At 41.7% G+C, this 24,038-nt stretch overlaps 2 protein-coding genes across 2 annotated transcripts; one reads left to right on the top strand and one right to left on the bottom strand.

The window, feature by feature from the left end:
• Positions 1–113: 113 nt before the first annotated feature.
• LOC121914374 (dipeptidase 2-like) lies at positions 114–9,706 on the bottom strand. Its single transcript, XM_042437765.1, has 10 exons — positions 9,555–9,706; positions 8,754–8,880; positions 8,422–8,551; positions 7,964–8,105; positions 6,893–6,962; positions 5,640–5,816; positions 4,470–4,557; positions 3,165–3,240; positions 1,518–1,653; positions 114–338 (listed from the first exon to the last, which is right to left on the bottom strand). Exons 1-10 carry the CDS (start codon positions 9,704–9,706, stop codon positions 228–230), a joined length of 1,209 nt encoding a protein of 402 aa, XP_042293699.1. The 3' UTR covers positions 114–227.
• LOC121914496 (dipeptidase 2-like) lies at positions 8,721–22,105 on the top strand. The gene is made up of 10 exons (XM_042437966.1): positions 8,721–8,793; positions 13,628–13,754; positions 14,362–14,491; positions 14,740–14,887; positions 15,915–15,981; positions 16,521–16,697; positions 18,220–18,307; positions 19,222–19,297; positions 19,873–20,008; positions 21,982–22,105. Exons 3-10 carry the CDS (start codon positions 14,446–14,448, stop codon positions 22,096–22,098), a joined length of 855 nt encoding a protein of 284 aa, XP_042293900.1. The 5' UTR covers positions 8,721–8,793; positions 13,628–13,754; positions 14,362–14,445; the 3' UTR covers positions 22,099–22,105.
• Positions 22,106–24,038: the final 1,933 nt, after the last annotated feature.

The following is a 24,038-nucleotide window of genomic DNA, read 5'->3' as shown; positions in this document are numbered from 1 at the left end:
GACTTCAAGGTACATAGCAACAATCTCACCCCATGACATATCCACCCTATACATCCACACATGTCTACCCTATACTTTATGGACTCCAAAGATGATCAGATATGTTCTATGTATGCCAGTAGATTTATTTTTGCTATTGTGGTTCTCTTTGCTCAATGTGATGTCCATGGGTACACAGCAATAATAAAACATTCATCCTTTTGGCTGTTCCAGTGAAGATGGTGGCCTCAAATAGCACCTCCCGAAGGGGGCTTCAGCTCTAGGCGGCAAGAATTTTTTATCATCTCTGGCGGGATTTCTTCTTCATTTGGTTTTATGGAAATACTTGCATCCCGCACCTAGAAGAATTAAGATTCAGAGTTAAACTGATAGTAAGATCCATTGCTACGTAGAGGTGGAAGCATGACTTAAGGGCACATCTGTGCTGGATGTCTGTCCCAGTTTGCAGCTGGTCTGAAACACCCTTGCTGTATATCAGGGTGGGCAAGCTCCGGAGCCCAGTTTTCAGCCTTATCTCCCAATTTTCAGTTATTTCTGCAGTGCAGATTAAACCTTAAAGGGCCCCCCACCATGAAACTAAAATATCAAAGAATAAGGCCACCAAAGAGTCAGCTAGAATGGTCACACTGTGTTGCGCAACGTTGTTGGAGCTGCCATTTTGGATGAATGGAAGCGATGATGTTTCCTTTCCAGTTGGCTCTTTGGTGTTTTATTCTCTGATGTTTTACTTTCACGGTGGGGAGCCCTCCAAGGTCTAATCTGCACTGCAGAAATAATGCAGTTTTGACACTGCTTTAACTGCTGGGGCTCAATTGCTAAGGCATTCTGAATTTCATGAGCTATTTAGCCTTCTCTGTCAGAGAGCTCTGGTGCCACAACAAACTATAAATCCCAGTATTCCCAGACAAACTGCATTATTTCTACTGATGCATATCTGCTCTGCCTCCAGCTTTCATTTTTCTTGCAACTCATCATTGTGGTTTGTCAGTGCTTGGTAAAGACGTTTTTGCATATCCATATGCATCTATGTACTTCTATGTACATATCACTTTCCTGCTTTCTGTTCTGTTTTGCCTTTTCCTTTTTCCCAAACCTTTCAACGGGTGCATCTGCACTGTAGAAATAATGCAGTTTGATCCCACTTTGGGGTGAAACAGACTGCCCAAAAAGGGCAGATTAGACCTGAAACAGCATCTAAAACAGCCCTTTGTTACAGCATGTTTGGGCTTCGGGGCTGAAAAACCACTTTGTGATTCGTGTGTGTGTGTGTGTGTGTGTGTGTGTGAGTGGATCCAAGACACACAATAACACACAATAACAGCACGTTAACCCTGCAATGACACTGTTGTGTCCCACCATTCTGAAGTCTATGGCCTGGCTACAAATAATTCCAAGTACCGCACGAAACAATACATTCCAGCTCATGGTGCCATGGTCGTTCAAGTAGTACCAAACTGTCCTGTCTACTATGGATATACTCCTGCACAGCTGAAGGTGTTTTCCTTCTTCAAACTTACTTTTTCCACTTCCCGGAAAACACGGAGGAAATTCTCCCTCAAAATGCCCTTCAGTTCTTTCTCACTCCATCCTCGCTTCAGGAGCTCATTGATCAAGGCTGGATATTTGGAAACGTCTTCCAGGCCCACGGGGTGTCTGTCCGCAAGAAAGCCACAAAGTGAGCTACTGCAAAACCCAAGCCTTCCCTTTCCAGTAAACGCAAAAAGAAGGGGTTTGACTGCTGGGCAGTTGTTCTTCTTCTTTCTATTTTTAAAATGTGCGCTTGGACTCAAAATATGCACATAGGGGAAAACATATGTACCCATATATACTCGACTATAGGTCGACCTCATGTATTAGGCGAGGGCAGGTTTTGAGGCCAACATTATGGATTTTGATATGACCCTTGGATAAGTCGAGGGCAAAACTTAAGGGCATGTAATGTAGGATGTAAAGGACGAACAAAAGGAAAACCATGCCGAAGAAGTTGAAGGTTTTCATGGCCGGCATCCATAGTTTTTTGTGGGGTTTTCGGGCCATGTGGCCATGTTCTAGAAGAGTTTATTCCAGACGTTTCGCCAACATCTGTGGCTGGCATCTTTGGCGAATGATGGATACAGCTGGTCATGTTGGCTGAGAAATCCTGATGACCAAAGAAAGGAACTTTCCCAGGCTTGGATCTTATGTCAGATAAGAAAAGTTTGTTTTCCTTATTTTGCTGGCAAAACTCCAAGGAGTTAAAAGCCTTATAAGATATAAATCAGTAAGCTTACAAGTTTGTTAAGGGGGGATTTTTCCTACCACAGAAATTCAGTCGTGGACAAAGCCTCTGTTGATGTCTGTCCCTGGTTCCTTTCTTGGAAGGAGAAAAATCTGGGACCTTCTAATCCTGGAATATTTACTTTAAGACTAATTAATTGCATTTATAATTCCAAAGCCTACCCCAAAGTTACAGCCACAATTTATATGAAGGCATTCTCTGCCTTCAAACATAATTATGTCTTAGTTGCTTTTAAAACACTTCAAAATGGATAAGCCCTGGTGATATGAAGTAAACCTGCTGCCACACTGCAGAATTAAAACAGTTTGATGCCACTTTAACTGTCATGGCTCCAGCCTATGGGATCCTGGGACTTGTAGTTTGTTGTGGCATCAGAGAGCTCCAACAAAGAAGGCGCAATATCTCACAAAATGACATATCCCAGAATTTCATAGCATTGAGCCACAGCTGTTCAAGAGGTGTCAAACTGCATTAATTCTGGTATGTAGATGCAGTCTATTATAGGGAGGCCACACAGAGTCTTGTTTCTGCAGGCCTAAATATCTTAATGGCACAAGATTCCTGTTTGAACTTGGATGTTAAGCATCATCAACTCTGGACGGTACTTGAATGGGAGACCACCAATGAATACTTGGTGCTGTGGGCTATATTTCATATGAAGGAACTGGCAAAATCACTTCTGAGTGTTCCTTGCCTACGAAAACCCTATGAAATTCATGGGGTTGCCATAAGTCAACAAGTGAATGAACATACACCCATGAATATGTTTTTCCCTCACTACAGTCTTTATTTAATTTTTATTTTGTTCCTAAGTTGCTTGGTGTCCTAGCTCTAGGTACAAGCTGGAAAGTAATGAACGAATAAATGAATATATAGATAAACTCACATATTGATTCCGTCATAGTCTGCGCCAATTCCTAAATGTTCTGAGCCTATTTTCTTCTTGATGTAGTCATAGTGATCTAAGGGAAAAGAGATTATACTGTGTGAATATATGGCTGAGCAAGAGAGTCATATATGTCTTTGAAAGCATGAAAAAAGAACTGAGCATACAGTACATAAAGGCTGGGATGGAGAAAACATTGCTAAAATCTCCAACTGGAACCCTGCATAAGCTGCTAGTTAATAATCCCCAATGTTGCAATGCAACTTAATTTTATTCTTAATTTTCTGAATTTTAATGAAACCTTTCTATTTTATATTGGTTTTATTTTACATGTAATCTCTCCATTTATACATTTTAAGTTATTGTGTGCCTTGATGGGTCTACTGACCATGAATACAGATTGATTGAACTACTAGTTAAGTATACTTAACTAAGGGGTCATTCAGATATAGTTTATTTTAGCATGATGATGCGAATCATCTCACTCACGCATTCTGGATTTGTTATTCACACTATGGAACCTTATCCATTTGTATCAATGCGCATCTTTGTAAGTTCAGTTGCTCACATGTGCAAGCATTTGAATAAAGATGGAGCTGATGATGCAAATACATTTGGAACCCCCTTTTTTGGTGTGCAGCACTTTATCCTGGGTCTATTCACATTGGTTATTCACACTACTATTGATGCAGATCTTTTTTTAAAATGGGAAAAACCCAGTATCGATTATCCCAGATTAAATGGGTTTTTTGAGGCAGCCCCAACCAAAAACTTAATGGGGTGCATTTCTGTTGAGTGCGAACAATGGAGATATAACCCGGATTCATCCTGGATTATTTTCACAACATGGATAACCCTTCGATAGTGTCTCCTGGTCTGACGCCCGACCTCCTTGCCAAACCTGATGGACATGACTTGAAGGCATACAACCACCACCACAACAAATGTTCTTGAATGCTTTGGAAAAGTTATTTGCCTGCTACCTAAAGAACCACAGATCTAATGCTAGGCAAGCTTCTCAGATGGAAGTCAATCCACACATGATGACTGAAATGTATCCTGAAATGAGCATTGGATGAGGGAGGAAGGAAGGTTCTAGCCAGGTTCTGCCCAAGGAAGATGGAACTTGTCCTTTCTACTCGGAAGAGGTTCAGGGATTATGAAACCTCCTGGAGAGAAGGTCTAAGATTAGGCTCAACATCTGAAGACCTGATCTAATACAAGTGAGAAGCCTACACTATGGACGCCTAACCTAATCTTCCTCTACTTTCCCCTTCCCCAAAGAAATTGTGGGATTTCACATACCTGCTACAACTGAAACGCCAGCCGAAACTCTGCCACAGGCCAAGAACTTGATGTTGAAGGAAATCATCACAATTCCCTTGTTTTCCTTCTGCAAGATAGGATGCGACATGCAAAATGCTCACCGGTTCCTGCAAACATCGTCTGATCAATCAGCAGTGATAAGAGTGATTTCAAGGCTTTTAAACCATAAATACCCTGCTCTTAAAAGACATTTTAGATTTTAGAAAGTATTTATAGAGTACTTACACCAGTCATGCAGGGAGAATTGTGTAGAACTGGAAGGTTGTGTTTTGAAAAAGGCTGTTCCCTCCAACTATTTTTTTTAATTGAATAAAGATTTATTTTTTAAAAACTGAGATTCCTCTCCATGTTTGCATTAGAAAAATCTTTCTCTTTTATAAGATAAACATGTTGTTTTACATTATATCCCCTTCAATTTGGAATTTCACTGATGGTCAATGTTGTCAGATCCGGCATGCTTTTACTGTTGCTTAAAGACTCAAAGATCGGAAAGATAAATGTTTACCGTCTTTTTTTCAACGTTCAGAAGATCTTACTACTTTATCTGTACTGGAATGCATCCTTTATTGATGTCAGCTTCAAGGGAACATTGGGTTAATCTGAACTGCAAGAAGAATCAGTTTGACACCGCTTTTAACTGCCACGCTATGGAATTCTGGGATTTTGTAATCTTGCGAGATATTTCTCCTTCTCTGCCAGAGTTCTAGTGCCTCACCAAACTACAAATCCCAGGACTCCATAGGATGGAGCCATGATATTAAAGCAGTGTTAAACTTATCCATATGCATCAGTGTTAAACACCTTAATAGTGTTAAACTTATCCATATGCATCTCTGTACTTCTGTGTACATACCACTTTCCTGCTTTCTATTCTGTTTCGCCGTTTCCCTGTTTCCATACCTTTCAATGGGTGCATCTGCACTGTAGAAATAATGCCATTTGAACCCACTTTAACTGCCACTAAATACCCCGTAAGACTGCAAAATCCAGGATTTTGTGGTTTCCTGGACTCTCCGTGAATTGGTTCCTAGCACCATATTTTCTGGAACAGATTTTGCAACTGGGAGCAACTAATTGTATATTTTCCTGATCTCCTGCTATTATCCTCTTTGCATGCTGTTGTTGTTTTAAGAGACATGACATACCTACCAGAAGTTGCAAAATATCATCAGGGATGTTGTTTGGGTTTTGGCAGAATGCGGCTGTCGTTGAGTGGCTGAAAATGACCGGTGCTTTGGAGATAGCGAGGACACTCATTGCAGTTGCTTCGGAGGTATGGGATAAGTCTATTATCATCCCCAGTCGATTCATTTCCTTCACCACTTCCTAGGACAAAAGAGGCAGATAGCTTCGCCACTTTTTGATCCTGATGAAATAAGGAGTTCATTCCCACTATGATTTAAAGCGAATTGCTGTTTGGTTTATAGGACTGCCCTCCCCTTTGAAACCAGTTTTTATACCGCTTTTCCGAGGTGATCAAAGCGGTTCACAGAATCATTTAAAAACTTACACATCATAAAAACAACCTCACAAAAACCAATAAAAACCAAACAACATGCAATAAAGACAAGCAAGATGGTGGTCAGGAGGAGGGCTTGTCTTCTTTGCAGGCAAAGGCCTGTTGTTGCTGGCCTGCTTCTCTCCCCCTCAAGATGGTGGTCGGGAGGAGGCTGCCACTTATGACACACAGATGATTGACATGCATTTTGAAGTGGTGCAAACTAGTGGGGACAATAATCATGCCAAAAAAGAAGCGATTACAAGGGGATAATGAAAAGATCCACTTTCATAGTGAAAATGACGGACCTTTTGGAATCAATTTACCAACACGGAGTCAGGGCAAGGGTACTTTCTAACATCCCTATGATGCAATGGGTTTGGATTGAGCAAAGGTTCAGCTAGCTTCATGACAGTTTCGGGAAACCTTAGCCACCTTGGCCAGAGAGGTTTGTGGTGGAGTTGCACTCTCAGGTGGAGAAATGGATAGCTCAGTGTAAAATTCTGGATGGTGTACAAATGGCTGAAGATTTTTATAGTGATTGATCTCCGTCACCAACCAAAGCTCTGCTGTCATTCACTGCCTGAAGTCTCATGTAAACCTTTGAAACCAGGTGGCTCTCCTCTTGATTTTGGATCAATAAGTGGATTCTGTCACTCCTTTGTTCCCATTGTCTTTCTTTCAATTTTCCTTTCGAATCTAGTTGCATTATACAAGTCTTATTGTCCAAGGTTGTTAGTGCTATAATGGGGTGATGGTGGTGTTAATGTAACACTTTGTACATTTAGTGTGACGGATTATCTAAATAAAAATATTTGTGAACTAAAGAAAACACTTTCTTTCTCACAGGATACAAGACAGCTTCCTGAGAAGAAAATGTAAAGACAAGTGTCTGTTTTCTTACTTTACCAAATGCTTTCAATCCGTTAACGTGGCGATAGAAAGTAGCTTGCTCCGGCACAGATGATTCTGCCCTAACAAACCATACAAAAGAGAACATTAAAATAGAATTTAACTAATATAATACTAAAACAGATCACTTGTTAAATTAACTGGTACATTAAGAGGTACATACTATCCCATACCCTTCAATAGCCACAGGTGAAAGCTGGAACACTGTGGCTGAGAAAGATCAGAATGTGGTCCAAAGGGTGCGACAAGAAACGAACAGCAGAATTAATAGGGAAGGCAATGCAAAACTATTTTAAGCAGCGAAACCACAGTGGGCCCCCCACATTCACTGGGGTTAGGGACACAGGACCCTTGTGAAAGTGGAAAGACTGCCAATTTTAACAAGTACTATTATTTTACCTGAGAGAATATCTTTTTAGGAATCTCTAGATCTTCCAGCACAACTCTGGGGTCAACATCCACCAGATGCTGAGTATGGCATTGTGCCGGAGGACCTACAAATGTAGAGAGAAGTGTTCTCTCTAGAAATCCCTAGGTCCTACAGCGCAATATCTGGCGGACGTTGGCCATAGATGACCTAGAGATTCCTAGAGAGAACATATTCATCAAATCCATGAACTGCAAAAGTGAAAGCCACAAATGTGGAGGGCTGACTGTATTAAGTTTAGGAAAGTCCCAAAAAGCGAAGGGGAAAAGAAACCTACTGTGAAGGGCAAGACCTCTGGATGAATCTATTAAGTACAAACTATTTTTGCACTTTGAATTCTGCAGAAATATGCTGAGCACAAGAGTACAAGAGTATGGTTCCCAAAAATGACAAGTTACTTTTGCAGTTTGAACTCATTCGGAATTAGCTAAGGATGAAGGAGGAAAGTGGGAAGCAAAGAAAGAAACTGGGACATCTTAAAAGCAGCTGAGAAAGTGGGGTAGCAGAGTATTAACTGGGCAGAGCTACCCTGGGACAGTGCAGTCCCATCCATTTTAACTGGTGCTGACCGCTAAGTCTAGCATAACATTTCTTTAAAAGGCAAAAACTCAAAGAAAATACTCATGTATTAGTTACCAAGGAATGTTGCAGTATGGTGTTAGCGTCAAATACCGGACGCCTAGATCGTAATACATCCGCAAAGTTGCAAGACTGCTGTCGATAGAGTGACCACCATCAATGCCAATTAAACATGCTATCTTTTTACTGTTGGCTAGGCCTAAATTTAAACAGATAAGACAGATCTAGAGTTAAAAAGCACATTTGTTAACAGAACAAGAGCGGCTTAGATGGCTGATTGCTAAATGTTGGTTCGGTCCGTATGGAGGCATAAACAGTACAGCTTTATGCTACTTTGCCATTTTCTTCGGTTGCCAATATTGTAGAACTGAGCGAGGAGTTTTCATTCATAATATAATAGAGGGAAAGGATTGAGCTGTTTATTCCCTGCTATGCTAGAAATACCCCTTTGGACCCCAGCTCAGTGCTCCAAAAATATCAGAATATGAATATATTTCTTAAGGTTTTCAGTTCACCTTCCGAAGATGTCACCAATTCCAGTTCATCGTATCTTTTGCACATCCGCTTCACAAGGTCAATCTGTTCCAGAGTTAAACGCACTATATCTTTGTCCTGAGACTCACAGTAGAATTCCACAGTCCAAAACTGAAGTTAAAAAAACAAAGACAATTTCTGCTTATTTGGTCCTGTCTTGTAAGACGGGGGAATTTGAGACCTCTTTAAGTGCCCTAGCGCTATGGAATCTCAGGATTTGTAGGATGGAGCCGTGGCAGTTAAAGTGGTGCTAAACTGCATTATTTCGGCGGCGTTTCCAACGTTTCCTCTTTTCCAGATCTACGATACGTACCTGAGCACCGACATGGCCATCCTGGAGCTTCTTAATGTTGGTAAGTGTGGTGTCAAGAGTCTTTAAATTAAATTTACTCATTTTGTTTTGATAGAACCATCTCAGCTTCAGTGGCAGACCATTGTGTCTGTAAGGTCAAAAGAAGTCACATTATAGCACCAGGAGGCCTGTTCCTTATGGCCTCATCCTCTTAGAAGACGTTGCATCTCATCGAATGGAAGCACAGAATGCTTAACTACACTAGCGATCCCATCTAATACCAAATCCCTTCTATTATTCAAATCTAAGCTGTGTCAAGCCTGGCAGGTACTTAGAAGGGGGACCACCAAATGCTGTAGGTTATATTTCTGAAGAAGGTACGGACAAACCATCTCTGAATATTCCTGAGCTGCATCTGCACCGCAGAATTAATACAGTTTGACACTGCTTTAACTGCTGTGGGTCAATGCTTTGGAATTCTGGGATTTGTAGCTTTGTGAGATACTTAGCCGTTTCGCCAGCATCTGTGGCTGGCATCTTCAGAGATGCATCTTCAGAGATGCCAGCCACAGATGCTGGCGAAATGTCAGGAATAAACTCTTCTAGAACGTGGCCACAGAGCCCGAAAAACCCACAAAAAACTACTATGATTCCACCTTAACCACCTTGGCAATCCCTGAGATGCCTACATAGCCTTCCCCAATTGCAAAGGGTTCCAAAGGATGTTGCCATGCCAATTAAAGTGGAATTAAAGTGTTATAAATGCACAGTGCAGAAGGACCCTTTTGGTGAGAAGAAAGCAGAGAAAGAGGACCTACCTACCCATCAATTAAGGGGGATTCTCTCATGATATCAAGAGCCCATTGGCTGTGGTCATCGGCTCTGGAGTCCCAAACGTCACAAAACAGGAGCAACGTCTTCAGTAGGAGCAGCTTTGGAAGGAGGACACACTTCGGATTTGCACACATGGCCATTGGCTAGAAACCCTCATTTGTGGATGACACTGTTATTTAGGCACAACTGTTGGGTTTTCCTCTTCTTAGGTTAATTCGGGAAGGGGGAAAAGGGCTGGGGGGCTAAGTCTGCATAAGGACCCTCCTCAATGAACAGCCCAAAGTTGGCTTCTGAAGAAGGAGGATATGCCTCTCCCACCTGGAATGGGACCCAGCTGATCTCATCCATCACTGGCTGTCCTTTCTTCCCACAGAGCAAGAAAAGACTCTGAGATCTCATTTATAGCAAGTTCGGCAAGTCCCTTCTGGAATGACTCTGATCTTCGCCCCCACTCCGGTTTTATCACAAATGTTGCACATCTCAGAGTTCACGGTAGAGAGATGTGGGAGGAAAGGATGTGCAATTATTAGGTGCAATATTATGGGTACAATATTAGATTATTTCTTGGAGGGAGATCCATGTTCTCATCCACACTGAGCCATGAATTTTTCACTGAGAGACCATGGACCAGACAATCCCAGATGAATTGGCATCAAGATAGACTCATGAAGTCAGGAAACAGCCAAGTCGGCTGCTAAGACACAGCAGAATTGATGCAGTGCAGGATCTCCACAGCCACACTGCAGTGAAAATAAAGCCATTGCCTCAAAGAAGACTCCTGCCCCAAAATACAATTTTGCTACAATCCACAAAATTTTGAGACATTGAAAATATAGAGCTCCATGTTAAGAGGAGTGGACTCAGCTTCTCACAACACGGATTTGGGAGAGTTGGTCTTCTGGCCATTGTATGGTTGCAACAGAATTCCAACTTATGCAATGGTAAGAAGAGGGAAATGCAACTATGTAGTTTGGACTTACCCCATTGTAAATCACTAAGAGGATCCAGCCATTATCTGGGGATGAAACATGATATTGCTTGACATACCAAAAAGCAACCCTAGAGTTTGGCAGGGAGAGGATCTGAACAATAAAGAAATAGCATTCGTCCATTTTAGGAGTGCAGTGGTGGCTGTAATATTGATTTAACTCTCCAGTACATCAATCCTTTGCTCCTTCTTTTAATTGACTTATGATGACCCTAAGGAGACTTTATCAAGGGTTTTTCTTTTCTTTAGAGGGGGTTTGTTATTGCCATCTCTGCGACTGAGAGAGTGTGACTCACCCAAGGTCACCAAGTGGGTTTCCATGGCTGAGCTGGGATTCGAACTCTGGTCAGCCCTAGTCCAATGCTCAAACCACTACACCACACTGGTTCTCAGCCCTTCTCTACTGCTATTGAAGTACTACTGAAGTATGTCTTTCTCCTCCATTGACTGACCTAGGGCAAGCTTTCACCTCTTTCAAGAACAGGTGGTGAATGAGGCTACTCTTCTCATTGCATTACTCAGGCTTTTCCATCTCCAGCTCAAAGAAATTAAACTGAGTACATCAGTTAGCAACTGAGCACCTGCCACCTCCTGTTCCATTCCCTTTTCAATATTGGGCCGCCTGTAAGTTCAGCGTGAGCTGTTCGAAATGTTATCTTATCTCAAGCATGGGTCTTGGGTCACATTATGTTTTGAAGCGATACTAGAAAACCTCTCAACTAAAACATCTGCGGTTAGTAGGAGCTTATTTAATCAAAGAACAGTTCCAAAAAACAGCTTTTATTTAAAGATCTGGAAATTCAGAATGTCTTCTTCAAATTGTGATGATTATACAGAAGAGAATTCTTAGAACTGAGCAAAGTTCTTTCTTTTTCTTTTTCCTTTCCTATTCTCAGTTTTGATTGTTTCTTTAGATTTAAACACAAGGCCTCTTTTTCAGGTCCATGCAAAACTGTACCCATAAAACTATGACATGTGTAGTTGGCATATTTATGCATGTATCATTCCCAACCCAGTGACTGGCATCCTCTTGGCAACATGCACATCCCCTATAATTGTGGTTTTATGATCCTTCCCCCTGCAAATTGGATATTTGGGATGGAAACAAAGAAACCTGAAGGAAGGAGAAAGCAAAACTGAAAGATCTCCCATCCTTATAACCACATAAGTTGATCATTAAATTGCATCGTCCTCCTGCCTTTTCTACAAGGAATGCAGGGTATTAGCCATGGTTCCCTTTCCTCCTCCGATGAACCCTATGAGACTGGACCTCTGCTCACCGCACAAAACGTTAACCATTATTGTTACATATCCCACTTCATTCACATCCTTTCCTCCCATTTTTCTCTCCTGTGAATTTTGGGATGGGTCAAAGGATGGCCATGGCAAACCTCCTCTGAACAAATCTTGCCAAGAAAAGTCCATGGTAGGATTAAGACAGAAACCACTTGAAGCCACCCAACAACAACAGCAAAGCCTTTGTGATAAGACTGGGGTGGAGGTGGAGATCAGAGCTATATCAGAACTTGCTATAAATGAGATCTTGGTGTGTTTTTCTTTACATGTGGGAAGAAAGCAGACACATTGCAATGATGGATGGATGACATTGGTTGGATCCTGTTCCAGATGGGAGTGACACTATGTCCTTCTTCTGACTTTGGGCTTCAGACAAGACCATGCACTGAGAGCTGGGCTTAGAGTTCTCCTACTCTTCACTTTCTCCCTTTCCTGAATTAGACTAGTAAGAGATAAACATAGCGGTGGCATCTAAACAACAGTGTCGTTCTCAAAGGAGCATCTGTGTCCAATGGACAAGTGTGTGGACTTGAAGTGCATCTTCCAGCCCAGGTTGAATCTGCTCATGATGTTGCTCCTGTATGGTGATGTTTGGGGTTCTAGAGCTCGCCGCTATGACCGGAAGGTTGCTACTATCATGAAAAGCACCCCTTTAATTGATGGGTAGGTAGAACTTATTTTTACACTCTGACAACTGCAGTAGATGGGACACCTGCACTACTACACACTCCATTGAAAGGCCTTCCTTGGAGCTGGAGATAGTGAGATAGATTGAGACGAGCAAGAAATGGTGAAATGGACAAAGACATTTGAAGGGAAATTGTTTGGTGGGAATGGTTCTCTTACTTTGAATTTCATTATTATTTTACTATAGGCATGTATCTTTTGCATTTGTGTAGAGAAGGCAAAACTACAGGTCCCGGGATTCTGTAGGATGAAGCCATAATAGCTAAAGTGGTGTCAAACTGGATTATTTCTGCAGTGCAGATTAGACCCCCATTGCAATCGTATCAAAGTTTATTCTTCAAAACACAATGAACTCCATCATCTCCTTTTGCATTTCAGCTAAAGATAGCAGATAGCAAGGCAGTGTTTAAAGCAGGAGAGAGCAAAGTCTGGCTTTCCAGATGCTGAGGCACTGCAATTCCCAGCATGTCTTGCTATTGGGTATGTTGGTTAGGGACTAATAGGAGTTGCAGTTCAACAACATCTGGAGAGTCGTAATTTGCTCGCCCTTGTTGTAATGCTAAATTTTATGGTTACAAACACCTGGTGCTTGCTGCAAGCATAGTTCTGCAAATGGAAGACGCTCCGACATTTCACAGGTGAAAACTGGGATGTGTGCAGCCAAGCAATATCGAAATACGGTCAAGATGGCAAAAGTTATTAAGAAGAAAGAACAGCCTAAGTTTACTGCCGAGGGCATGATTCTGCCCCTTCTTTCCTCTCCCATCTGCTGAGTTATTTGAATGTAAATTACTTTTTCCATTTTGATCCAGTTTGCAGCAATTGAAGTAAGCGGAGAACAAAGGGGGAAAGTGGGAGATGTAGAGAGAAACTGGGACGTTTTAAAAGCAGATGAACAAGCAGGATGGTAGAGGATGCATCGAGATTGTTCCATCCAAATCAGGACAGTTGGAGGATATGAAATGACATTGTCAGAATATATCCGAACGACGAGCTATTTTCTCTTGAAAAGATGACCCGAGGGAAATGCATCTTTTAAAAAAAGTCAAATCTTGTGTTGCCGCTTCTGGTTTATCCTTTTATCGTCTAGACACAATGACCTTCCTCTGAAGCTGAGATGGCTTTATCAGAACAAGCTGAGTCAAATTGACCTAAGGACCCTCGGCACCACCGCCACAAATATTCACAAGCTCTCGGCCGGCAACGTTGGGGCTCAGGTAGGTGCCTTGGGATGTGAAAGTAGGTCTCTGCACTCAAAATTATTTTATTGCTAGGGTGAATGAAATCAATTGAAGGTGGGAGAAAAGAAATACAATACACAAGTGATCCAATGAGTCTGTGAGCCCTTTCATGCCGCACAATTACAGTGTATTGTTTGCTACAGGATGCAGCCACGGCAGTTAAGATGGAATATAGCAGTATAATTGTGTAGTCCAAATTGGATACCATCCATGAGGGTTTTTGTATTAACAAGAGTATATCTGCACTGCAGAGCTGTTATGGTCTGATACCACTTTAACCACATGACACAGGTTTCAGTCCAGGATTTTTTCCCCCTTCAGTACCAAAGTTCAGCTCACAGTCTTTGCACCCATAAATTCATCCCTGGTTCCTTGAGTCACAGTTTTCTTCATTACAGAAGGTAGATAGGTGGCACTTTGAACTCACTGCTAAAGAACTCCAGTATACTACAACTTACAAGATTTCACAGGATGGAGTGGCCATTTGCATGCTAAGAAAGTGGATAAAGTGAAATCAAACTGCTATAGGTTGAGCTCCCCCCACCCCAAGCAAATAAACATACGTTACCAATGTTTCTTTCAGTTTTGGTCCGCATATGTTCCTTGTGGCGCTCAGAACAAAGATGCAGTCCGTCTCACGCTGGAACAAATTGATGTGATCAAACGGATGTGCCAAAGCTATCAAGAACTGGAACTGGTGACATCTGTCCAAGGTGAAAAAGAGATGTATGGGGGAAATGGGAGGTGGTTCCAGTTTTAGAAAAGCAGGCATATTTGTTTTTAATCCTGTGTGCCTTCAAGTTGTTTCGGACTTATGGAGACCCTAAGGCCAACCTATCACAGGCAAGTTTCTTCAGATGGGGATTGCCATTGCCATCCTCCGAGGCTGAGAGAGTGTAAACCTAAGGCGCTATAGAAATAAGCTTTAATAATAACTTTAATAATAATAATAATCCTCCAGGCATTGCTGATGTTGGACGTGGCAAGATAGCATGCTTGATCGGCATCGAAGGAGGGCACTCCATTGACAGCAGTCTGGCGGTTCTGAGGATGTTTTACGAACTGGGTGTTCGCTACATGACACTGACGCACAACTGCAACACACCCTGGTAATCAATGAGCAAGTATACTTTCCAGTGTTTTGTTCAGTTTTTAAAGAGATGGGAGTCTCTTTGGGCAATCCTGGGTAAAGACACTGAAGGATCCCTTGGTATAGTGGTGCATTATGAATTATAAGCACGTATCACGATGTTGTCCATGGCTATGTCCCCCACAAAAGAAGTCCGCTATCAACAAACCAGTTCTATCAATTTCCATTTACAGTTTTGTCCATTTCCTTGTGTAAAATGAATGCTTCTCTGTCCAGAAAACAAAATATTCTGTGCAAGGACAACATTTGCTGCCCAAAAGATGCTGTACTTGGGGACTTATTCTGCACAAAATTCACATATGGTTGATTTGCATAGAAAACGCCATTTTGTTATATCCCACTAGACTCCCCATTTTGGCCTATGAATTATCTACATAGATAAGACTATAGATAATTCCTAGGCTAAAATGGGGAGTCTAGTTGGATGAACAAAGAAACACAGATACTGAAAGTCAAACTAAAGGGCATATTTACAATATCCTTAGAAAAGGTGTTCCCTCAAGTGTTGAAAAGCACCGCTTTGTCATATCATTTAATTTTTCATCACCCCTGTATCTCGCATTTAGCATGCTATGTTTTGCTATTGGTCACTGGAAGGTAAATTTGCTCGTCTGGCTGCTGTAGCACATATCTTTGAAGAAATTCCATTGCGAGAGAGGAAAAGCAGGTTTATCAAAGCTTAGGTACATTAACAGCTAGTTTGACCCTGAGATGCTTAGGGAACCTGTTTCTATGGCACACATTGTTCTGTTCTCTACATGGAGTCCCAGAAGACAAAGATAAACCAGAATATATTGATTCCTGCCTTTGAGCAAAAGAAGAAAATCTACATTTTCCCTGCTAATTTGAAACTATATGCCCTCCGGGTAGCAGAGAAAATGTTTCATAATGCTATTTCACTGTATGCTTCTTCAAGTAACATCTCGTCCATTTGGATAATTCACTTTTTCCCCTGCACTTTTGTTTCTTTTCTCTTTTTTCCGAAGGGCACAGTCGTCCTCAGAGCGTGAAGAGCTTTACTCCAATATTAACAGCTTGAATGATTTTGGTGAAGTACGTGAGCTCCTTTCCAATGTTTATTTTCAATTTGCTTCGGAGGAAGCTGTTGAGCTTCTCATAACGCAAAGTTTTGTATCTGCAACATGAATATGTTCGGCTAAGACTGCTGGGAGTTGCAATCCAAAAACACCTGGAGGGGTACATCATTCCTATCCTGGCCTAAACCTTACTTGTCGTCTCCCAGTTAGAGTAGATCCATTGAAACAATGGGATTTTCATAAGTGTGGGGTCAGCAATTGGTGTCAATAAATCTGCTCTAGCTTGGATTAAACAATCAGATTCAGGTCCATTCATGTTTTCAGCTGCAAATGTCTGACTGATCAGCGTAATGCTGTGATTTTTGCCCCTGTCTCTTACATTTCTCTGCCGCAAAGTTGCACCCCAATTTTCTGGCTTTCCCCCAAACTTCAAATAGTAAAAAATAGGATGTGTCCAGGATAAGTAGGCCATTGCCTTAATGAAATACATGTGGAGTTGTTTTTTGGGCACAGTTAACAAAACCGCTGATGCCCAACCGTCTTGTGTTGTGCTAGGAAGTGGTGAGAGAGATGAATCGACTGGGGATGATAATAGACTTATCGCACGCCTCCGATGCAACAGCAGCGGCCGTCCTCGGTGTTTCCAGAGCGCCAGTCATCTTCAGCCACTCTTCAGCCTTTGCGGTTTGCAACAACGCAAGGAACGTCCCTGATCACATTTTGCACCAGCTGGTGGGTGGAACTGTTCTCTTGTGCCTGTGACAAGTCATGCAAAGGAAACATCACAGCAGAGAACTAGAGATAGGGCCAAGAGTCTGCCTCCGCTACTTAGTTATGTGGACTTTAACTTAGATCGCTATCAATTAACTAACTTGGATCAATTCAGCATATAGTTGGCCCTCTGTATCCATGGAGTCAAATATCTACAGCTTGAAAATATTATATATATATATATATATATATATATATATATATATATTCCACTTAATCTCAACAGTAAAAAACATATAGTTAAAAAGAGATGCATTAAAATTCCAAGATCCCCAATCCTCTCCCCAAATATAAAAACATGATCAAACTCTAAAAAAGGATTAAACCAAAGAAAGTTTAAAGCATTAATATATATATGCATATATATATATATATATATAAAAATATATAAAAAAGTATGCATTGGTTTTGCCATTTGATATAAGGAACACCATTTTACTACACCGTTGTACATAATGAGAATTGAGCATCTGTGGATTTTGGTATCCACAGGAGGGTCCTGGAACCAAACCCCATCAGAAAGCAAGGAATCATTGTACTTAGATCATGTATGTAGTTAAGTAACAAAGGCTGCATCCACACTGCAGAATTAGTGCAGTTTGACATCACTTTAACTGCCATGGCTCAGTGCTATGGAATTCTGAGTTTTGTAATTTTGTGAGCTATTTTGCCTTCTCCGTCACCGAGAGCCCTGGGGCCACAACAAACTACAAATCCCAGGACTCCATAGGACGAAGGCATGACAGTTGAAGCAGTGTCGAACTGCATTGATTCAGTAGTGTGGCCGCACCCTAAGGAACATCTCCTGGACCAACCCTGCTTCCCCATCTTGTCTTACTAGGCAGCGGCTGCTGTGAGCAATGAAAGTGTGTTCTCCTGTTGATCAGGATGCAGCAGACTCACATTTTCACCCACTTTCCATGAACAATCAAAGTTAGAAATAGGATCGCTGTCACAATTCCTCCTTGCACTGGAGATAACTGGTAGGAGATGGATGGAAATGTCCATTTGCTGCATCCCAAACAACAGGAGGATAGACCCCCATTACTTGCAGTCATTGTTGCCTAGTAAGTCAAAACTGGGAGACTTCTGCAATCCCTGAGTATTCCCTACATTATCGAATACGTTTATGCTGGCTATTTGCTACAATAAATGAAATGAAATGTATTGAGTACATGGGGATCATGAATACAAATCATTTAGAAACCATAGCTGTGTTCACTGGCAGCATCCATCTTAACTAGTTCTAGGATAATTCAGACAGGTAGCCAAGTAGTGAAATATTTCATTTTGGAAAATACATTTTGGAAATCACTTAAACTGATTCTTGAAGTAGCAATGAAAAGTGCTTGGAAATGCTGAGAGTTTCCAGGAAATACTTCAGGATGAAGAAAATGTCATGTGGAGACACAAGTGACATTTGTGGTGTCTCTGTGGCTTAAACAGAACAGGTGAGCTATTTATTCTCTCCTCCTTTCTACAGAAGCTAAACAATGGAATCATAATGGTGACCTTCCACGCTGAGATACTTGCTTGCGGCAAGAAAGTAGTTGACATTTTCACCGTAGCAGGTCTGTGGCTCTTCTGCAAATTCTTCTAGATCTGGGGAAGAGGGAAGAATAAAGATGCATGTAACCATCTGCTATATCCTGGATCATAGGTGCCTTTTGAAGAGCCTTAATCGTGATCATGACACTATAGGGCTGATAACAGAATCCTGGCCAATATAAACAGTTGAGTGTAATCGGAATGAAGTCCAAAATTGATCTAATTGATCAAAACCAAGCTAGGGTTGCAGTGCCCCAAAACCTTGGTAATGAAATGAGGCCAACGTTGGTACCAGTAGGATCTCCAATGGGATCAAAGCCTGCTTCCATGCTTCCCATGTACTGTACTCTTCCCAATAGTTTAGAATGAAGTGGCCAAGTGAGGCCCCATTCACACTATGAAATAACCTGGTTTGGAAACCAGTTTATTTCCGTCATTCAGACTTGCACTGATTGTATTCGGTGCAGTTTGCTGGGGGGGGGGGCAACCGAAAAAGCCATTTAAACGCATTTGGCACTGGATCCCTTAGCGCTTCTTTTTAAAAGAAGCGCAACAATCCACATCTCCGATAGTGTGAGTAAGCTATCAGATCAATTCAGATTGCGCAACCACCGTTCAGGAAACGGAGGCGCGTCTATTTTGATCTGGAACGATGGTGAATGGGAACTTCAGACTGGATTTGAATGCCATGGAGAGATTCACTGCCTTAATACATAGTGGGAACAGTGAATTGATTTTGAATCAATTCACAGATGCGAATCTCTCCATATAAAAGACGCCCTGAGTTTCTTGGCTAGGCAGCAGTTTGAATGCTATTCTCCCACTCCAGTTCCATATGGACATCAGGCTTAACACATCATGGTCAGTCCTTCTGAATGATTTTACTCTTTTACCCTGCCATGCACTAATGCTCTGTGACATTCATCTCCTTTCGTAGATCATTTTGACTACATCAGAGCAACAATAGGTGCAGAATATATAGGAATTGGCGGAGACTTTGATGGAGTGAGAAAGTGAGTAAAAACTGCGGAAGATGGATGACGTTTCCCTTTCCCTCACAGAGCCAATCCTGAAATGGTTTCTCTCTCTCTCCCCATCACTACCACCAAATGGGGGGAAAGGGGCTTATTTCTCAGCCCAACCCAGGGAAAGGTGCTGATTATGACCAGCACTTTGGCAGAGAAGGCTGAAGACTTTGTAAAACTGTACATCCCAGGATTCCATAGGATGGAGCTATAGCACTTAAAGTGGGGTCAAACTGCATTATTTCTACCATGTAGATCCACCCTTTGTTTCTCTAAACTATTGGTGTCTTTGCTCCTTGCTGCATCTGCACTGCAGAATTTATGCTGTTGGACACCACTTTAACTTCCATGACTCAATGCTATGGGAGTCTGGGATTTGGAGTTCTGTGAGAATTTTAGCCTTCTCTGTCAGAGAGCTCTGGTGCCACAGAAAACTACAGATCCTAGCATTCCATGACACTGAGGCACAGCGGCGTCAAACTGCATTATTTCTGCAGGGCAGATGCAGCCTCAGTCTCACATGCGAATTGTAACAATTCATTCTGTGACTGCTTTGCTGATAGATACCCTAAAGGGCTGGAAGATGTTTCCAAATATCCAGCTTTGATCGAAGAACTGCTGAAGAGAGGCTGGAAGACGCACGAACTGAAGGGCATTTTGAGAGAAAACTTCCTCCGCGTTTTCCGGCAAGTTGAAAAAGTAAGAAAAATGGCTAGCTAGCCATTACTATAGGTATTACTGTATTCTATTTTGAGTCATGCTGGTTCTCTTTTTCCAAAGCCAGCTATCGATTTTTGTGTGGCTTCACTGCTAGCAATGGGGTTCTAAGGCTATGGAGATCCCAGTGGCTGTTAAATAGGAAATGCTCACTCATTAAGCACCTGGTGTCCAGAGACAGCTGCCTACAAATCTCCCAGTGACTCCCTGGCGTCTTTGTTGCTTGCAACCCTTCTGTCTTGGTGACTGGCAGTACTCTCTGTGTTGGCATGCTCTCGACCTTGGACTGGCTATAACTGATGTCTCCACCTTTTAGTCCTTACTGGCTTCCTTTATTTAGATTACTGGTTGGCTGTAAGGACTTCTGCACTGGCTGAAGACTCCCCTCTTGTTTTCCCCTTCATCCTGTTGGATAGCTTCTGACTGACCTGGATGGGATTAAGTACCTGAGAGCTCTTGGCTTACACCCATTTGACTCCTGGGTCACTAGCTGACTGGAGCATAGGACATTCTGTCTATGTCCACCACCTCTGCCCTGTCTTTTCTCATCTTTGGATATCCTCTCTTGTTCTACCTACTCTGCAATTCCTTCCCACATGCACATTTTGTACCATAAGGCAGCATGCTGCGGACTTCCCGTTCCTTGCTTCCCCCTCCTTTGTGAAGCTCATTTCCACTGCCAACACCTGCATGAAGTGCAAAACTCTAGCCAGGTTGGCAGAGGAAGCAGTGAAAGAGGAGGCAGAGAAAACAATGTCGCAAACAAAATGCTACCCCTTACCAGTGCATTAAACTGCAATTATATCCTAATACAATTAAATGTCCCCAAAATTATATTGGCCAATTTTTTGCATTGTTTGATGGAGCTATGAAGACTGAGCTTCATTATCATAGCTACTTCTGCTGATGTGTGGTGTGTGTGTGTGTGTGTCCTGGTAGAATCTGGGCCAAATCTTTGTTGTTCACATGCATTTTAAATGCATCCGATTAAGTTTTTGGGGAGGCTGCAAAAAAACCCCACTTAACCTGTGATAATTGAGCTCATGGGTTTTCCTAAAAGAATGGCATTCTTGGCTGTGTGAATAACCAATGCAAATAGACCTGGGATCGAACTCTGCATGCCTTGAATGTGCTTTAAAGACATTTGCATAATTGACTTCATCTTTATTCAAGTGCTGGTGTGCGGGAGCAACAAAGGTTGCAGAGATGTGCAGAGATGCGGTTCCACAGTGTGAACAACGTGTGAGATTATTTGCATAGTCACACTTAAAACCACAACGTCTGACTGACCCTTTAGATTTAGGTAGAGAAGGGGGAGAAGATGTGGGTGAGAGCAGTCTCAAAGTTAGGTTTGCCATGGCTCACAAAACAATGCTTGGGCCTGGCTATAAGTTCTGTAAAATGAATTTAAATAAGCAAAGAGATCAATATCTAGATACGGTTTCCAGGTTCGCTGTCCAGAGTCCTGTTTCCTGGCCATTGGTTAACATGAGAGAGAACTAGCGTTATGCCCTATTCAATCCCCTTCACCAACGCCTTGGAAACCCCTCAGTTGGGGTGCTAACTTGAAGACACACAACAACAACAACAACAACAACAACAACACTAACAGGCTACATCTGCACTGCAGCAATAATCCAAGTTGGAATTCGAGGAACTAGCTTTGAGAGATGTTTAGCCTTCTCTGTCAGAGAGCTCTGGAGCTACAACAAACTACAAATCCCACGATTCCATAGCATTGACCCACAGCAGTCAAAGTGGTAACAATCACAATTATTTCTGCAGTGTGGATGCAGCTATAATGAATATCAATGCACTGGTTCTGTTTTCTGGATACGTTTCATCGGTCTTTCATGCCAACCTTCCACTGTGAAAAGTGACATCAGGTACATATATACCAATGACTTAACATTGGGGTGCATTCTTTGATTAACTCTAAATATGGCTTCTTCTAGGTACGGGATAACAGCATTTCCATGCTAGAGAACGAAGAGGAAATTTCACTGGAAGATGTACAAAATCCCTGCCGCTTGGAGCTAAAGCCCCCTCCTGGGATTGCGTTTTTGTACTGAATGTTGCATTGGGACCATTGACGGCTACATTCGCAAGAACATCATGCTGAACAAGAGAATTATAATGAACATTTTGCTTCTTTTCATACATTTCCAGTGAACTCCTGGTACTACCTAAAATGTTTTATTCCCATTTCCCAGGTGGGTTTATTTTTAAATGAGTGCGTTCCAAAATAAAACGATTAATACTTGCCTGGATGTTTTTTACCATCTCAGAACTAGTAAAGATGGACACTGACAAGTAAACAGAGTTATTATTTCCAGGGCAGAGATTCAACAGAGATAAAGTGCAGGAAAGAGGGATGTTAATACTAAAATAAAATGGTCCTAATGCAGTTGTTTTCATCCTTCCCTGATCCCTCTTTCCTTCTCTTCTCCCAAAACTTTTTAATGTGTAAAATTCACACATGCGTTGAGCTAAATATTGATTTAAATAAAACTGTTCTAATTTGAACGATGTTGTTTCCGTACAAGATGTTAAAATGCTTATAATTTCATTTAATGTAATGGCCTACTTTGTTTTTTAAAATAAAAAGCCAATAAAAGCTTGCAATAAAGCACTTTAAATGTAATGTTTTTGAAGGACGTCCTGACTGCTGTTTCTAATAAAATGCAGAAACACACAGCCTGCCTTGTTTCTTTAAAAAAGATGTTAAAATGTGAATATATATTTGAATGCGCAGAAGAAAATAAGTGCACTAAATAAATTAAATATATTTTTATTAATAGACTACATTGAGGGGATGTAAAGTGGATATAGATGGGGTCCTAAGGGCAAAAAGTTCAAGTGGATGATGATGATGATGATGATGATGATGATGATGATGATGATGATAGCCTCTGTGGAGTTTATCACATGAAAGAGATTGAGAGTTTATGCTGTGAATATTCCCAAAAATGACATAATTACACATAGTGATTTCACACAATGTCGCACAAAACCCGCCACTAAAGTGGGCACAAAGAAGCATTAACACGCATCTTTTTACTTCCGAGATTTCAGCGACAATGCGTTTCCGATATCATTTCATTTGCGCAATTGTGTGTGATAACCATTCGCGCAATTACTCGCAATTTTTCGCTTTATTTGTGGGATGCTTTAAATGTGCTTTAATCTCTCTTTAATGTCGAAATCAGCCCCAGTGTGATAAACTCCTAGGAATGAGCTAAGTCGGGATTTGAACTCTGGTCTCCAGAGTCCCAGTCCCATGCCCAAACCATGATGGCTCTCAAGGCGATATTTGTGTGTGTATTACAAAATTCAGCAGCACACATATCTCTGTACAAGTTCATTTCAAAGGCAATTAAGGTCTTGTCGCAGCAGCTGCATGTTCTAGCAGTACTTCATTTTTGTACGGTGCACAGCTAACATGATCTCAAACAGCAGTAATGAACCTCGGCTCAATTTAATCAGATTCCCGGAAATGAATCACTTTACTGCTGGTATAAAACCTAGCTGCAAGTTTCCCAGAGCTTGACGCTGGTTATCTGTATGCGTTTCACTCTCTGTCTCACTCTGTATATATATATGCGCATTTAGATTTCCCCAAATGTGTGTCCACAAGTGGACTGTGATTCCTACTTCTGTCTTTCTCAGCCAATGACTCAATGCTGGAAAAGGTGTTGCATTTCAGAAGTGGCAAACAAGAAAAATGATGCCTGATCTTTCCTGCACTATATTGGTGCAGCTGCTCAGCAAGATCAGGATATGAGAGGAGCAAATAGGTTTTCATCTGGGCTTGAAGATATGTACATCTTACCCCAGTACAGAGCCAACCTACATATTAATTTTGCACACCTTCCAGCTGTCTCAATTTGACAGAGAAAGTCCTGGTTATTCCTCTGCTGTCCCACTTTTCTAGCTACTTTTAAAATGTCCCAGTTTCTCTCTCCTTTTCCCACTTTCCCCCTTTGTCCTCAGCTTGATTCAATTGCTGCAA

Source organism: Sceloporus undulatus, chromosome 8 (assembly GCF_019175285.1).
Source record: "Sceloporus undulatus isolate JIND9_A2432 ecotype Alabama chromosome 8, SceUnd_v1.1, whole genome shotgun sequence".
Taxonomy (NCBI): Eukaryota; Metazoa; Chordata; class Lepidosauria; order Squamata; family Phrynosomatidae; genus Sceloporus; species Sceloporus undulatus.
This window is presented reverse-complemented; position numbering and strand designations above follow the sequence as displayed.

Bases quoted from the DNA above. Each gene is read 5' to 3' on its own strand.
- LOC121914496 (XM_042437966.1), top strand. From the start codon at position 14,446: ATGTGCCAAAGCTATCAAGAACTGGAACTGGTGACATCTGTCCAAG. The intron at 14,492-14,739 runs GTGAAAAAGAGA...ATAATCCTCCAG, and splicing joins ACTGGTGACATCTGTCCAAG to GCATTGCTGATGTTGGACGT. The intron at 19,298-19,872 runs GTGAGTAAAAAC...CTTTGCTGATAG, and splicing joins GACTTTGATGGAGTGAGAAA to ATACCCTAAAGGGCTGGAAG.
- LOC121914374 (XM_042437765.1), bottom strand. From the start codon at position 9,706: ATGGCCATGTGTGCAAATCCGAAGTGTGTCCTCCTTCCAAAGCTGCTC. The intron at 8,881-9,554 runs GTAGGTAGGTCC...TTGACCTTACAG, and splicing joins GAATCCCCCTTAATTGATGG to ACACAATGGTCTGCCACTGA. The intron at 5,817-6,892 runs GTAAGAAAACAG...CTTTTGTCCTAG, and splicing joins GATTGAAAGCATTTGGTAAA to GAAGTGGTGAAGGAAATGAA.